The 17,700-nt window shown below is 37.8% G+C and overlaps 3 protein-coding genes across 6 annotated transcripts in view; 1 reads left to right on the top strand and 2 right to left on the bottom strand.

The window, feature by feature from the left end:
* The window catches only part of VWA5A (von Willebrand factor A domain containing 5A), a 105,889-nt gene that overhangs the window by 9,816 nt on the left and 78,373 nt on the right, over positions 1-17,700 (top strand). The gene's annotated exons all lie outside the window — the stretch shown is intronic.
* Positions 7,275-8,270, bottom strand: OR10S1 (olfactory receptor family 10 subfamily S member 1). Its single transcript, XM_072953814.1, has one exon. It carries the CDS (start codon positions 8,268-8,270, stop codon positions 7,275-7,277), a length of 996 nt encoding a protein of 331 aa, XP_072809915.1.
* On the bottom strand, positions 16,149-17,169 carry OR10G6 (olfactory receptor family 10 subfamily G member 6). The gene has a single exon (XM_015244041.3). It carries the CDS (start codon positions 17,112-17,114, stop codon positions 16,149-16,151), a length of 966 nt encoding a protein of 321 aa, XP_015099527.2. The 5' UTR covers positions 17,115-17,169.

Raw genomic sequence — 17,700 nt, 5'->3', positions numbered from 1 at the left:
AATCATTAAAAAGAAAAGCAAAATGAAAAATCCAACCAAAATCAACACTTTCATATAAATAGAACTAGTTGAGTGAAAATCAAGAATATTGAGTCAGTGGATGCATGGGGTATGAGTTGTCATTTAAAAGCCTTAAGTCAAGGATTTAGCAATGCTGAACATTTAAAAAGCAAACAAGCAAGCTGACAACCCAGCTATGCTAATTTCAAAATACTTAAATATTGAGTGGAGATTAGAAAAACAGTAAAGTAGTAAATGTTATTATAGTTATCTGAGAATATGTTTAAATTGTCTCTTGATACATCATATTAAGGATTTCTGAGTGGTTATATTTTTCCTGTTACCTCAAAAGAAAAGTAACCTAACGTCCTACTCTAAAAAAGACACTGTCAAAATTTAGTTTATTCATCAAATATTTGTCTCAAAATTATCATTGCTCTTTGGGCTGCAGTTTGAGGTCTTTGTACTTTTGAAATACATTTTGGAATACTGTATGGAAGTCAACAGAATAGGAGTGCAGGTCTAAGTTTTTAAAATATCAAATAACTTTAGCTTTTATCCTATCCAGAGAAATCTTGTGAGCCCCATAATATTTCTAGAGACTCCCAGGAAGTCATAGAAAGTCTTTCTTTTCTCCTTATTTTACTTTCTATTCCTTCTTTTTAACTTCAGTTTTAACAAGCAGTAGTTTATCTCCTTGAGATGCTGTCCTCTCTCTCTTTCTACCTGGTTCCCGATGAATGTGGCCAGAGCCATTGGTCTTCATCCCCAAAACCGCGGTTAACGTGTGGTCATTGTGTATTATAAGTTTTAATCAAAGATTTATGGACAGTGGAGGATAATTACAGTATTCTACAGATCAGGATACAAATTCAGAATAAAATGTGGTTTCTAAATCTCATTGACATTCCCTTGAGGGGCCTCATTTATTGACTGTGTCTCTTTGGATTGTAAACTAATGAGACATTCCTGGGAAATTTTTCCTCCTTTGCCCTGTTCTCTGAATTATAAGACCCTGAAAATATTTCATTTCATAGTCTTTTTCTTTGCAGAAAAATTTAGCTTTCAAAACAAATGTTTTTTCATATGTTTACTAAAATAAAAATAGAATGAAGTCGGCAGAAAGTATACTAGAAAGAATGGTAGACTTGAAATCAGGAGGCTAATAATCTATTCTAGATACTTCCGTAAAGAAGCCGTGTGACTAAATCATTAATCTCTCTGAGATCCAGTATTCTATCCATATAATATATATTGACAATCTAATGTGCTACTTTGAATGTAGAAAGGTGTATATGAAATCTCTGAGGTAAATATGAAAGAATCCATGGTGTTTACAGCTGCAAAGTGGGGTATATTTCAGAGTGTTTATGGAATCTCCTATAATTGTGAAACACAGGCGTTTGAAGGAGTCATTCCTGACCACTGTAAAGAGAGAGAAAAGAGTAGGGACAGATCATCTGAGTCATGCTTCTAATGGCACATTACCTGTAGCATTAAAGAAACTCCCCAGTGCCCAAGGTGTTACTTTATTCATTATTAAAAGTCAATGACTTTTAAAGCTTGATCATGCTGACTGTTGGCAAAGATTTGAAGCAGTCAGAACTCTCATACAGTACTGTGGGGAATGTGCAATGGAAAATCACTGTGGAAGATATTTTGATAGTTTTTAAAATAAATATATGGCCAGGCTATTTCACTGTTAGTTATTTATGCAGGAAAAATGAAAGCATATGCCCTTACATATACTTGTACACAAATGTTCATAACAACTTCATTTTTAATAGTCAAATATTTGAAATTTCCAAAATGTTCATCAACTGATCAATGAATACATAATTGTGGTATATCTGTACAATAAGACTCAGCAGTAGAAAGGAATAGACTTGATATACAAAACAACTTGAATGAATCTCAAAATTATTACGCTGAGTGAAAGAAGTCAGGGAGAAAAGAGTGCATGCTGTATGATTTCACGTATAAACAATTCTAGAAAATGCAAACTTACCTGTAGTGTCAGAAGATCAGTGGTCGCCCGAGTTACGGAGACATGCAGGTATGGGAGGGAGGTCTTATAAGGGGCATCAAGAAACTTTTCGGGGACAGTAACGATGTCCATTCTCTTCATTGTGGTGATAGTTTCGAGAATGTATACCTATGTGAAAGCATGTCTAATTGTGTGCTTCAAACATTAGGATTTCAAGAAAAGACCCTCTGGATGAATTAGGAGTTTGGAATTAACAAATCTACACTACTATAAATAAAACAGATAAGCAGCAAGGACCTACTAAAAAGCACAGGGAACTATATTCAATATCTTGTAATAAAAGACTCTGAAAAAGAGAAAAAAAAGACCCTCTGGCTGAACGGAGATGTCCTTTAATTCCTTGAACCATGAAGTCTCCAAGTCTTTGTAAGGAGCCCTGTTTGTACTGTGTATATTTGCAGTGTTCCAGCTTTCACTTCCCTATGTGCACGGAACCGCAAGATCAGCAGAGTGAGAAACTGGGACATCTCAGGTCTGTCTTGGGCTTGGTCTTCCATATTCCCAGGAATATATCAGAGATTTTCAAAGGCCCCTATGTATCTCTCATTCCACAGTTTTTTTTGTTGTGGTTTTTTTAAGATTTTGCTCAAGTTCTTGTTTGCCCCAACTCTTGCCACAATGTCAGGCAGCTGCAGTGTTAGCAAATTGCTGCTGATTTTGGCCACTGCCCTGGGAAATGCTGTTCCCAGTGAGAAAGCTCTGAGTAACGTCAGCTGAACATGAGCCCTGCAAGTAGGGGTTTCCAGTTAGCTGCCAGATGGGTCAAGTAATGACAGTTTTCTGCCAATGAGCTCTTTAGGGACTTCCAAACCCATTCTGCCCCTCTGGTAGTTGTGAGGCCGCTGATTTTCATGGCTACCATGATTACAAGGTTGTTAATTTTCAAAGCTCTACGTAAAGCCGGTGGGAGAGGGATAGGAATGGAGCAAGTTAGTGCCACAGAATTCTATGTTCTTACTGAGATATAAATTTTTCTAAATATACCTCGGATTGTTTCAAGACCTGGTTTCATTTCCAGAGTTCTGAAGAAAAATGATTTTTGACAATTTTTACCATTGTTCTCATTAGTTTTATGCAGGAATAGATTTTTGGAGGTCCTTGCTCTGTCATTCTGGAAGTTCTTTAGTGATTATAAGATACATGAAGGATCAGAATATAAGGAACAGTAGGTAAATTATTTGGAAATACAACCAATGTTATCTTAGAGATACCTGGGAATGGCATTGTACCTATGTCTGTGTGTATATGTTAGTGGCAGTGACCACGCACAGCAGAGGATTGTGTGTTTTCTGTTAATTTTTTGACTTATAACAAAACATATCAGAATTTAGTGTTTTAAAATGATAACAATCATTTAGTTCATCACAAATCTGCATTTTGTGCCAAGTGTGGTGAAGAAGGCTCAGTCCTTCTTCACTTGGGGTAGGCTGAGTGAGATTAAATGGCTCAGTCACATAGCTGGTAAGTCTGCACTCACTGTGGTCTGGGAACTTAGCTGCTGAGTGCCCAAGACTTCATTACCTCTTCTTGTGGCTGTTTGCCCTTCCTCAGTGCATGGTGACTGGCTCCAAGAGCAAGTGCCTTAGAGAACCAGGAGGAGGCTGCATTGCCTTTAATGATCTCACCTCAGATGTCACATAGCAGCTTCCACATTTAGCAGGGAATGTATGGACTGCCACCTCTTGATGGGACGGTGTTCATAGTTTCTTTTCAGGAAGTACATTTGAAATGGGAGATATTGTTGTGGTCATCTTTGGAAAATACAGTCTGCTCCAATATCTTAGAATTTAGTAAACTTTTTGAGAGAATGTGTGTGTGTTTGTGTGTGTGTAATGGAGAGTAATCTGAGTTCAGGTTTTTAAACTTTATTAAAGTTTGGGGAATCCTTATATCAAAGAGAACCTCCTTGATTAAAAAGTAGTAAAGCTGGTTCTTGAACACCTGTCTCCAAAGCTTATATATTTGTATAACATTCTGGGCAAATATCTCATAATAGCTTCTCTAAAATCTGTGTTCTCCTGGCTTTAATGTTATAAGACGTTTATCCTAATTTATATAGCAGACATTGTGTTAGTAATAATTAAAGTGGAAGGTGGAGAAACCTGACAATGAAAATTCTAAATAATAGAATATTTTGAAAGAAATACTATTTCATTAAATTCTAGCATTGCCAGTGGGGACGGGGGGGGGACGACAAAACTATATGATTTACAGATTTTCACATTATTTAAACAATAGCTAGAAATCCTAAGAATCCTGCATATTCATTATTTGAATGCCATTGCTACTGTGGAAGTCCTTCATTCTGTGAGAATATTTAGTCTACCTGATTACACGCATCATGATTTCATTTTACCCTGTACCTTCAGGAATACTGATGAACCTCTCCCTCAGAAGCTCCCTGCTATAGGATGACCAGTAGTAAGAATGCTAAGTTACTCACTCTTGTAGTGTGTCCTTCCCTGCAAACTATCATGTCCAAATAATGTTTTTGTTTCCTGTCCATTCGACATATTTGCCATCTAGAAAATATCAGTTTGTTACCTCTTTGCCTTGGAGGGAAAATAATAGTCTTAGGTCGCCGTCTGCCTCTTGTCAAGTGTTGTTTTCATTTTAATCAGTACTAATTAATTCTCTAGTCCTTTTCCCTTTAAATTTCAGGTGAACTTGTAATAGTGTAAATACTCCAAATCTAAATTTAAAAATGACCCAAAGGTCAACATATCTGAAAGGAGAAAACTACTGAGATTAACCCTTTTTTTTCTTCTTCCCCTACTGGATAAAAAACAAATTTTCTGACTTGATAACTTTACTGTGATCTGTCTTGTTCTATTTCCAGGTCTTGAATACTGGGCTGAACAGATATTTTACTGAGTTAACCTTTGTTTGGAACATATAAAAGGTAGAAAGTGTCTGTGCTGTTAAAGTTCTTATCATCTAGTCGTGCACATGAAACATGCAAGAGCAAAGTAAGGGAGGATTTCTATTAGTGCCATTATGAAGGCCTATAATAAACCAATGAGATGGAAAACGCAGGCTGCCAGAGACAGATGTGAAGATACAAGAGCAGAGTTCAAGACGGTAAAAGATTCTTTCTAGATAGACAGATATAAAAGTGTCAAGGCCAAAGTTGAGAAGGAAGGAATAATATAAGACTAGGATTGCATAGCTACATTTGTCTTCCATTATTTATCCTGTAATTTCAAGGAAGCAGCCGTTTGACAAGGTAGATAAGTGCTTTAGGACAGGACCAAAGCTTGTTTTAGCACTGTGTCCCATTTTGTATTTGGCTCTTCACGTATTCTATCTGTGCTTAAAGTCTCCTCTCATGGGAATGACGGGTTTGCCTGGGCTACTTCTGGCCTTCTTATAGATGTATCAGTAACGCTGAGATACTGTAACAGGGGAGATAGCTCTAAATTTTAGATGAATTCTGCGTCTTCACTGCGTTTCTTTCTATTTCCAATCATTTTCCCCTTCCAAGAATGCCAGGTTCAGACCCTGTATTTATTACAGGACTAGGTACTATTCAAAGGTCAAGGAGTCCTTATCTCGAAGAGAACCGCCCTTGGTTAAAAGTCTAAAATAACCTTGAGACTTCTAATGTAATTGGAAATTCATAAATGACAGGGACTAGATTTGATTCTCTCTAAAATATTAACGTGCAATTGAAATATGTCATCTCTGGAGCCATACAGAGTTAATTGAGTCGGAATCCTGGCTTCAACTCTCACTGGTTGCACGGCCTTAGGAAAGTTATTTTACCTCACTTAGTTCCCTCATCTATACAATTTAAGCGAATGGCATTCTCTTAAAATATAGTTCTAGGGAGGAATAATTAAGATAAAGCAACTGTCATAGTGCCGTGCACATACGTGCTTCAAAAATGATTACAGTTACTATTCCAGTTCTAACAGTCTTCCCATTTTCCCCCAATTTTCTCCTTAATTTTTCTCCCTTAAAACACTTCTAATATGATTCTGTAAAATGCCTCTCCATCTCCAATGTCATCATCAAAGTTAATGTTTTCTCTCACATCTAAGATGTTATAATAGTCTATTAACTGGTCATTCCAGCACCTGTCTCTTTTTTCGCCTTTCTTATTTACCCCATGTTTTAGAAGTGAAAAATGTGGCTTCTCAGGATAAAGGTGTTCATACAGGAGAAGAAAAGGAGAAACAAAGAGGTAAAGTGTCTAGTATATAATCTAAACTCTTTAGCCTGGCATTCAAGGCCCTTCTCAGTCCATAGAGTAGTTTAGGGTCATTCATTCACTTTTTTGAATGCAGCATGACTACTTCCACTTATATGGCAAGCTACTTTAACAAGAACCTTGAGTTATCTCTCACCTCAGAGTCTAGTTTTATATATATATATATTTTTTTTTTTTGGTAGTTGCTTTCTCTGTGTTCAATGAAGATATCAAAATCCTGCTAGTTCTTCAGACAGTGTTAAGCTTAGCTTGTATATTAAGCGCTCTGACTTTAGCTTGTTTTGTAGGAAATGGAAACATTTGTAGCAAGCACTTAATATAGTATCTCATTTAGTTCTCATAAAATCCTACCAAGTAGTTAATTTTAATCTTACTGTATTAGAAGAGCACACTGAGACACCAAGTTATGTAAAATAAGCACAAGTTTCTACATCTAATGACTGATGGAATCAGGATTAGAATACTGGTAGGTCCACCTGACTTCAAAACCCATGGTATTTCTGCTACTTATATAGCATCTTGAGTGGGAAAATAAAGATAATGACACTGTCCTTGGGCAGGCTGCTTTTCTCCTTGTAGTTGTATTTTATTCTAAAAACTGGTTCCTTCTCTAGCCGGGAGACACAAAGATTCATTTATTGTCTATGTCTATATTTTCATTATCAGTGTTTTAAAATTTGCATTATATTTAATACAGTTATTTCATAAAAAGTTTTAAAAAGTCATTAAAATGAATGAGGATACGAATAGCATTTCACATACCTCTGAGCCCTAGAACTTAGATGTTAGAAATAATCTGGGCTTCACCTAATCCAGTCCTGTCCTTTTACAGATGAAGAATTTGTGACTGAAACACTGAAACAGGTCACCTGGTGGAAGGGAGGGGAAAACAGTTCTTGGCTGAGCTGAAATTCAGTTTTTTTGATTTCCACTTGAATTATGTTCCCTTCTTCCCCTTTTGATAGGGGAATAGATGCTTTCCTGGCAGGCAAATTAAGAGAATCGCAGTGCAGGTCACAGGGGTGGGCTGCCTGCTGGAGACTCTCGGGACCCTCGGCTCAGAAGTCTTCGCAGAGCCCGCTTCACCTCCTTGTTGCGCAGAGTGTAAATGAAAGGGTTGAGCATGGGTGTGACTATGGTGTAGAAGACAGCAGGGGCCCCAGCCCCTGCCCCGCTGGAGCGAGGCTGCAGGTAGATACAGACGGGCGGCACGTAGTACAGGAGCACCACCGTGAGGTGCGAGGTGCAAGTGGAGAAGGCGCGCTGCTGGCCCTCAGTTGTGCGGATGCGCAGCACCGCCGCCACGATGAAGATGTAGGATATGATGATGAGGATCAGGCAACCTGCAGCCACAGTGCCAATGTTGACTAGCATGACTAGCTCATTAACCGTGGTGTCTGCACAGGCCAGCTTCAGCACAGGGGGGATGTCACAGAAGAAATAGGCGATGTGACGGGGCCCACAGTAGAGCAGGCAGAAGGTGAGGGAGGTATGGATGGCAGAGTGCACAGCACCTATGGCCCAGGTAACCCCAGCCAGCCCTGCACACATACGCCTGTTCATGACCACTGGGTAGTGCAGGGGTTGACAGATAGCCAGGTAGCGGTCATAGGCCATGACTGTGTACAGGAAGCACTCGGTGCTGGCCAGAAAGTGGAAGCAGTAAAGCTGTACAGCACAGCCTCCAAAGGAGATCATCTTCCCATGCAGAGTCAGGAGGCCTGCCATGACCTTGGGCACTGTCACTGTAGACAGACATGCATCCAGGAAGGAGAGGTGCCCCAGGAAGTGGTACATAGGGGAGCGGAGGCGAGGGTCAGAGCCCACAGTTAAGAGAATGAGGAGATTCCCAGTCATGGTGATGCTATAGAGGAGGAGGAAGAGGAGGAAGAAGAGGCTAGGATGTTCAGCTGTGTACATCAGACCCTCCAGGATAAAGGAGTCCACCACAGTCTGGTTGGAGACTTCTGTCTCCATGGCCATCTTCTCACACAGAGAAGAAACTGACATCAACAGACGTAAACAGCCATCCTCCTTTCCTGAAATGTTGTTAGTCATTGGTCTATGTCATCTTGGTATTGCCTCATAAATGAGAGAAAGATGTGCAAGTTCAATTCACTCCCTTGACCTAGCCTAGTGTTTTCTTGCTACCCTTTCAAAATAAGCCTTTCAACATGAGATCCACAACCTGCAATTTGAGGCACATAAAGGACTATAAAAATTATTTGGAAAAATGTATTCTGCAAATAATGGCAATATAAATATGGATTATAAATCTTACTCTCATGGAGCACATATTTTTTGCAAATAGTCCAGAATTGTGATGCCTCTGCTCTGGCTAATTTATTCTGCCATACTTAAGATATGGGTAGCCAGGTTCTTACTGCCTTGTGTCAGCAGGGAGTTACATCTCATCTTCTGGGGAGACCTGCCCAGGGTTTGAGTGTATTGCATCAGCCAGGAATATAGCAGTCCCATCCATTCTTCACCCAGAGGGAGTTCTTTAGAATTTCAGCTCCCCACAACCAACTCTCAAGTGTATGACAATACGGCCTTAGAGACTTGACTGAATAATTATCAGGGCAAATTGTTCAGTACATTTCATGCTCTTCCTGTAAATCTTTATTTCAACCTTTTGGGAAATGTTTTCCTATTCCATTGTTGTTGAGCCTGAAATGAAATTTAAGAGTTTTCTTCAATTTTTTTCAATCCTTTTACTCTTAAACCTAATTATACATTGAATTATATGAAAATTTTGTTTAAACTGATCATTTCTGTTGTATCTTCAATTCCCATAGATTTTACTTAACCCTGCCTCTGCATATTTATACCTAAATTTACACAATGGTGTTTTATGTCCCAACTCTCATCCCACTCTCACTTACTTCTCTAACATATCAAATGTTTCTATATTCCATTTCTTTGTCAGTCTTCTTAAAACAACATGTTTATCTCTCCCATTTATAGTTCCTCTCTGCCTAAGGCATAAATTGACCCTGTGATATTCAAAATTATCTGCAAACTGTTTCCTTTATTATCAAAAAATCTTTATCTTCTGCAATCACCTGAAGAAACCCTTCTTATCTAGGGATGCTGTTTGCCTCATCTTCTCCTCAATTTGCCATAGTCTCCCCCACCCCACCTCCCCCAGTCTTATCAAAGCATTCCACTAATCTCTGCCTTCACAAATCTACTCTGTATGGTTAAGTTCGAGCATTAATTCCTCTAGATACCCTTTGTAAATATTTTATCACACACTGATTTATTCATTTCTGGCACATCTGATGTTTATGACAATCATTAATAAATACCTCAGCATGTACTGCACCATTTTAGTGCTCCATGTGCATATGTCATGTCTTCCTATGAGGGACATAGTGATGATATGCTTCTCCAGTTTCTAATGAACGTTTTTGGGATAGAGCAGTAGAAATAGCAAGGAGCCAGGTTTATTTGGATGCTTATAAACAAGTTTAAATCTCTGGTCAACCACTTGTTAGTTGAAAGAGAACGGTCATGCTGCTTAATTTCTTGGTTCTTCCATTCATCGAATTTAAAATGAGGATGTTATTATTTGTGGCAGTTATTTTTTTCCTTAGAATAGAGTAGGACACATGGCATATGACCTTAAATTTCTTCAGACTCATTAATTTATTCAATGCAATATTTCCTATGATGCTCTTGACAAAAAAACTATACAGTTCTGCTTAAACAAATTCAGTAATGGAGTAAGCCCTATTTAACAGGAGAGCCCATTCCAATGTTGGGTAGATCGATGTGTTACAATGTCCAGTTGTTTACGTGTATATCTGATATTTCAGCCAATTAACATCAGATTTGCCCTCTTCATGCTCACTGGAATGGATGTGATTTTTTTTTCAAAAAAGACAAAGAGTAACAGAAGTTACTGGTTGTGGAGAAACTGAAACCTCTCTACATTGCTAGTGAGAATGTAAAATGGTAGAACCCACTTTGAAAAACAGGTTGACAGTTTCTTTGAAAAATTAAATATGAATTTACCATATGATCTAGCATTTCCATTCAAAGGAATCCGCACAAGAGAAATGAAAACTGTCTATATAAACATAAATGTTTATAGCAGAATTATTCATAATAGCTAAAGCCTAGAAACAATCATATTTGTTGTTCATCAACTGGTGAGTGGGTTAAAAAAAGTATTCTGTAAATGGATCATTCGGTAATAAAAAGGAACAAAATTCTAATGCTGTTTATAAAATGGATAGAACTAAAAAACATGATGCTAAATGAAAGAAGCCAGACACAACAGGTCACATTTTTATGCTTCCATTATTATGAAATGTCCTGTTAAGACAAATATATAAAGAGAGAAAGTAGATTAATGAATGCCTGGGACTGGGGTAAGACCAACGAATGACTACAAATGGTCATGAGGGATCTTTCCGAAGGGTTGGAAATGCTCTAAAATTGGATTGTGGTAACAGTTGCACAACTTTATAAATTTAAAACCTTAGTCATTGAATTTTATGCTTGAACAGTTGAATATTATGGTATACAAAGCATACCTCGGTGAGCTATTAAGAAAGGAAGAAGAAAGTCAAAAGAAGGTCTGCCAGGTGATGCAAAACATGATTTAAATAAATGGAAACATTGATTATGGGTGAGTATAAAAAAATTTAAATTCCTTCTAATTTAAAAAACTTTATTTTGAAATACTAAATTTACATAAAATTTAAAAAAGAATAGCATTCACAAATATTTTGAGCCAGCTTCTCCTAAAGTTGACAATTTGTAAGCCATAGTAAAATTATAAAAGTCAGGAAATTAGCATTAGTACCATACTATAAACTCACCTACAGAGCACATTCAAATTTTACCAGTTTTTCCCCCAATATCCTTTTTCTTTCCCAGGAACTGACACAAGATCTTAATCTTGACCAAGCTGTGACAGTCCCTCATTCTTTCCTTGTAGTTAATAACTTTTACCCTTTTGATGAATACTGGTCAATTATTTTATAGAACGTATCTCAATTTGGGTATGTATGATGCTTTCTCATGAGAAAACTATTATGCATTTTTGGCAATAATACTACAAAAGTGATGTCGTGTCCCTTTCTGTAAATGTATCATTTCAGGGTATATATATGATGTCAATATGTCTTATTATTGTTTATGTTAAATGTTCTGGGGGAGATACTTTGTGACTATGCTTATATTCTATATCTCCTCAAACTTTCAAGCACTAAATTTTAGAATCATCCATGTGTTTTGCCTGGAAACATTACTTTGTTGTTTGTCTAATGGTGATTTTAAAAAAATCTCTCAGTCCTCTACATTATTGATTGGTGTTCTTCTGTAAGGAAGAATGGTTTCTTCTTCCCACTTATTTATTTATTCAGTTATCTATATCAGTAGGGATTCATGGATATGCATTTTATTTTGTGATTAAATATAATGCAGTGTAATAATTATTTTGTTATTCAAGTTGTACTATTTTGGCCATTTGGAACTCCCTTCAGTTTGTCCTCTGTATTTTATTGACATGCTTCATCTTTTTCATACACGTTCTCATTTCTTGGCACAACAAGGTGTTCCAGGCTCCTGTTGTCTTTTTCCTTTCCCAGCCCTGGGCTCCAGGACTTCTCTCAGGAGCCCTTTGATTGGAGAATTGTAGTTAGAAACCAAGATCTCATTTCTAAGTACATTGCTCGTTGCTACTAAAGTGTCTCTACTTCTAGAACCTCTCAACAAATAGGAAATATATATATATGAATACTAACCCATCTGTGTTTATTTCTGTGTCTATCAGCACAAATTGTAAAGGCCATTCATTTATAATGATACTTCTAAAATTCCAATCCAATTTCCAATCCACTTCTGCTCTCTTTATTTGTAATTTCTTTCTCCAACAATGAGAAACCCACTTCTCATTACCTAAATTTAGCCGCTTACATACTCAATTATTTTCTTTGGTTGCTTTTGGATTGTGAGTCAGAATTCGAAAGTATTCCCCTATACCATGGTTAAGAAGTAACTCACTCATGTTTTCTTTTAGTACTTTATGGTTTCATATTTTACATTTAGATTCCAGATATTTGCAGTTTTTTCTTTGCTAAGGTGGGTGAGAGATGGACCTAATTTTATATATATATATTTTCCCCAAATGGCTACCTAGTTATCCCAGCACCATTTGCTAGGAAGTCCATCTTTATCACAGAGATTAAGATGCCAGAATTATTATATAATAGATTTCCATTAGTACTTAGATCTATTTCTTGACTTCTGTTCTTGTCTGTGTATCTATTGGTCGATTCAAGTGTCAGTCCCATATTGTTTTAAGTATAGAGGTTTTATCATATGTTTTAATGCCTGGCAGGTTTAGCCCCTGTGCTCGCTTTCTTTTCTAGTGTCTTATTGTACATTCTTACATGTTTGTGTTTCCATATGAACTTGTCCAACTACGTAAGTGACTTATTTTTATTGGGATTGTGTCATATTTATAAATTAATTTAGGGAGAACTGTCATCTCTATAATTCCAAGTCATGTTATCCAACGACAGAGAACGTTTACAGTTGTTCATGTATACTTCTGTCTTTTTCAGGAAGGTATTAAAGTTTTCCTCATAAAGATTCTGTTCATATTACATTTATTTTTACATATTGAATCTTCTTTATTTCTTTTGTGGGTGGAATTTTCTCTGCTAACATATTTTCTAACACTTTATTGTTTTGTATATGGAGACTTTGATTTCTAAATATTAAATCTTGTTTTATTGCTGGATTTTTAAATTGTTTGAGTTGGTTTTACTATTGATTGGGATTTTCCAGGTATACTATCATATTGGTTGTGTATGGAGACAGTTCTAGTTTTTCTGTACCCATTCTTATTCCTCTAATATTCCCCTATTTATATCTCTTGCCTAAGTGTATTAGCTAACACTTCTAATATAATGTTAAATATTAGCAGAGAGATTGTGCAACCTTGCTTTGTTCCTGTTTTTATTGGAAATGCCTCTAGTGTTTTCCAATTAAATAAGAAACTGCCTGCATTTCTTATTTTATATATATAATATTATTATACATTATCAGATTAAGTATTTTTCATGTTTCTCATGTCCTATTTTCTTGAATACTTTGATCTTTAAAGATTGTAGGATTTTATCATTGCCTGCTTTTTTTCCTTTACAAATTCCTCAGTAGAGAAATTGGTCAGGTGGTGTAAGTTCTACTATCCTATCCAAACAAACACGTTGTCTCTAAGAGAGCTTGGGAAATCCAACTCTTATTGAAGGTCTTGCAAAACTTGATTTCTTCTAGACTTTTACTATTGCTCCTTTTTTTTTTTTTTTAAAGATTTCTTAGCTATGCAGATGGAGATAGACAAGACCCTATATCTGGGAGGCATAGAAAATTTTGCCAAACTCCTATGAACTCTTGTCTGTTGTTTGCATTTCATTATATTGGTGGGAACACAGCAGTCTTATCACACATCCAGAGTGAGCTTTTTGGAGTCTGAGTTCCACAAATTCTTCCAAAGCTTGGGATTGTGTGTTCACTGAATAATTAGAAAGACAATTTCAATGGTTTATAGTGTGCTCTTCTTTGGATTTTGTCTCTTTAAATTTTTAGGAATTGTCTCCCCACACACCCTTTTTAGTCTCTTCAATGGGTTAAGTTAAATACCAGAGTACTATTTGAGTTTTTTCTTTTTTTTTTAAATCTAATTTGCCTTTAGTCCTAAAATGTATCTTCTATCTGTATCTTCATTTTAATTTTTCTTATGTTTTTAATTACTACTTTAATTAATTTTAATTATTATTACTAATATTTTTAGTTACTATTTTCAGTATCGGAGAAATGTTCGGGCTAACTACTTTTCCTCTTCTGCTGTAGTTTTTCTCATTCTCAAGGCTGGGTAACCTAAAAACAAACTTGAAAACAAAATATCCTCTTAAGAGGTAAAGTTGCATTAAAAATATTACTCCATGCAGTTCTTTCTAGTGAAGGGTTCAAGTTCTGGACTCAGTCAGCTCTGCTGCTGCTTTAACTATGGATAGAGGATAAAGTAAAATTTGTTGCTTGCTGTTTTTAGGGGTAGGCTTCTTAATTTAAAATGGTGAGATGTGTTTTAATTTCTCTATTTAAAGTTAAACAACAAGTTAAGTTTTTTTTATGTAACTCTTCATTTTTGTGCATGATATGTCATTGGCCTTGATGAGAAAAGAGGTCCCCATATTTGCTTTAACCTGACTTCCAGGTCTCTGTTCTGACCCAGGAGGCTTATTAACTGAGTTCTGCTTCCTTTTGTGCCATGGGATGTTTAAGTGTCCATGGGGAACTGCAGTTTTTCATGTTTGCCAAATAGGGCTTGTCACTGCCTCTTCCTAGACCCAGGGCTTCTCTGACTGAGACAGCTAATTAGACGTCTCTAGAGCATTCTCCTAGGATTATCCTCAGGGTTTATATTGTTCCTATCACATGAAAAATTCTGTCTATTCCTTTCTTCTCACTGACTAGGTTTTACAAGACCTTCAAACCATAGATCATTCTATACTTTCCAGAATCCAGGTCTAATGATCTTTATCTTTTCTTCCTGAAAGACTACAATACTTATTGTATACTGAATTACACCAGTTGCTTCTTATTCATTTTCTAGTCATATATTTTATCTATATGTCATATATAAATGCATTTTCTTCTCACAAGATTATAAACTCATTTAGCACAGACAACAATGTTACAGTTTTGAAGTTAATACCGAGTACATTTTTGTTGATTTGAATTGGGTTGCCTTTTCGCGCATATTTTGATGCTCAACCTTGCATATCTGCCGTTATAGCAGACGGCAAGAAAAGTCACTGGCCACACACATTTTGGCTCAGAAAGTTTCTAGTCCACAGATACCAGTTCTTCATTATGCTCATTTTTTAACAATTGGAATTGATTTTGGAGAATATAACCATACTTCTTGGGCTATACTCACCCATGTACATTTGAAACAACAAAATTACCTGTAGCCCCCTGTATCCCATAATGTGGGAGTGAAGGGCCCCCACTGGACCCTGGCGACATTATCACAAAAAAAGACCAATAGAACAGGCTTCAGGTCATCTTCTTGCAACCGGGTACATGTCCCATCCCATTCTTCTCATTCATGCTCAACAGTTGTGGGGAAACGCCAGAATGTTGTAGCACAGATACTATTCTATAATCTCATATGATCTGTTTAATTAATATCCATAAAAGTAGCAGAGAGACCTGGTCTGTGTGGAACAAGGAAACTTCTCCTTGACATACTCACCTGAATTTTACCAAAGTAGAGTCCTGTGCAAACTCAGAACCACTCCGGTCATGATGCAGTGCACATGGAATGAATGGCTGCCTGATCTTATGAAATTACCCTCTCAAGTTCATCTACCACTTTTTTTATCAAAGTGAAAAGCAAAGGGTAAGGAGTGTGGGAAAGCCTCTTACTCCTTTGAACTTCAGTTTTCCCACAATTGCATGGGAATAGTAAAATCTACCTCACCTAATTGTTGTCAAGGTCAAATCACATGGTTTGCATGAGTTGTTGGTAAACTGTAAAAAGCTATATGGGTGTTAACTCAGGGATTAGAAGCAATGATATACATGTAGATGGGTGCCACAGAGAGCATTTTTATGTGGATGTTTTACTTATCTTAGATTTTTTGTGCAAGGTGCCATCCTTGTTGAGTTGTTTTGATTGATTTCCATTGGTATGGAAGGAAGAAACATGGAAAATCATGTTTGAAAGTAGGTTACAATGTGGAACTTAACAAGGTTCCCACCTCTGTACCTCGGAGTCTTCTACTTTCTGCATGAATCCTTCTTTTTATTTCCGTCTTAAATCTCCCCATTTCTCTAGTGTCCCAGCTGCTGCCCTGCATTTTAGTATCTCTTGCATGTCTGCCATGCATGAATCAGAGAGGCTGCACATCCTTGTGACCCCCCAGCCTCCATAACACTGCCTTCATCTCTGTTGCGAAGTGTGTAAATGATGGGGTTAAGCAGGGGAGTGATGACGGTGTAGAAGACAGCTACCACTCCATCCAGGGGTTCCTGTGAGCCAGGACGCAGGTAAATGAAGGTGCGGGGCACGTAGTAAACAATGACAACAGTGAGGTGGGCAGCACAGGTGGAGAAGGCATTGCGGCGCCCATCGGCGGACCGGATTCGCAGGATGGCAGCCACTATGTAACCGTAGGAAGTGAGGATAAGCACAAAGCAGGTGAGGGCCAAGAATCCAATGTCCACAAAGGTGACCAGCTCGTTGATGGTGGTGTCAGCACAGGCTAGACGCAGCATGGCAGGAATGTCACAGAAGAAGTAGTCTACCCGGTTTGGACCACAGAAGGGCATCCGGAATATGAAGCTTGTTTGGAAAAGTGAGTGAATGGTGCCTCCCAGCCAGGTACCCATAGCTAGGTAGTTACAGACACTGTGGGTCATGATGGTGGCATAATGTAAAGGCTTACAAATGGCCAGGAAACGATCATAGGCCATGAGTGTGTAAAGGAAGCATTCAGTGCAGCCCAGGAAATGGAAAGAAAAAAGCTGGATAACACAGCCCCCAAAGGAGATAATCCGACTATCCAAGAGGAAGCCAGCTAGCATCTTGGGGACAATGGCAGAGGAAATGGCCATGTCCAAGCAGGAGAGGTGACACAGGAACCAGTACATGGGGTGGTGGAGCTGGGTGTCCGCCAAGACCGTGAGGGTGATGAGCCCATTCCCAGAGACAGTGAGGGCGTAGATGGCGAGGAAGGCCAGGAAGAGGGGCACCCCCAGCTGCGGCGGGTGGCGCAGGCCCGCTAAAAAGAAGTGAGGCACAGAAGTCTGGTTTCCACTTTGCATTTCCTTGCCGTTCAGACCTGCCCCAGAAAGCTGCAGAAGGGAAAATATCAATGCCCTTTAAATTCTGTAGGCATGGATTATATATTCTGTGTCATTCCCAAACACGGACAGAAAAGGACATCAGGAAGGGAGATCTTGTTCTTGCTCTAGCTGTTGTTCTTAATCATTCTTTCCCCCTCTGCTTCCCCCGACTCCTGATTCTGTGATTCTGCTTGGCTCCAGAGACCAACCGTTCTCTCCAAGGTTAAAACCGATGTAACAGATTATGTGTATATAATTCAGGAGAGTGAAGGAAAGACCACACACAGAGATTTTCATGTCAGAAAGAAGAACAATCATATAAAACCTAAACCAGTCTATGAAGAACAGGCTGTTCTGTTGTTTTCATTCAGTTTGATCTTTGGTCTATGTACCAGAGAGGTAGGCTGCAGTGTATTTACTAGAATTTGAGAGCTGGAATTATGTTTCTTAGTGTAAATATGCTAAATAAAAATCTGTGTAGATTTTAAAAAATGCGCTATATGGGCTACACACGAAACAAAATATTCAGAATCTTTGAAATTATACTAGAAATGTCTGCTTTCAT

Source organism: Vicugna pacos, chromosome 33, assembly GCF_048564905.1.
Source record: "Vicugna pacos chromosome 33, VicPac4, whole genome shotgun sequence".
In the NCBI taxonomy this organism is placed as follows: domain Eukaryota; kingdom Metazoa; phylum Chordata; class Mammalia; order Artiodactyla; family Camelidae; genus Vicugna; species Vicugna pacos.
Note: the sequence above shows the minus strand (reverse complement) of the source record. Positions and strands in the feature narration are given on the sequence as shown.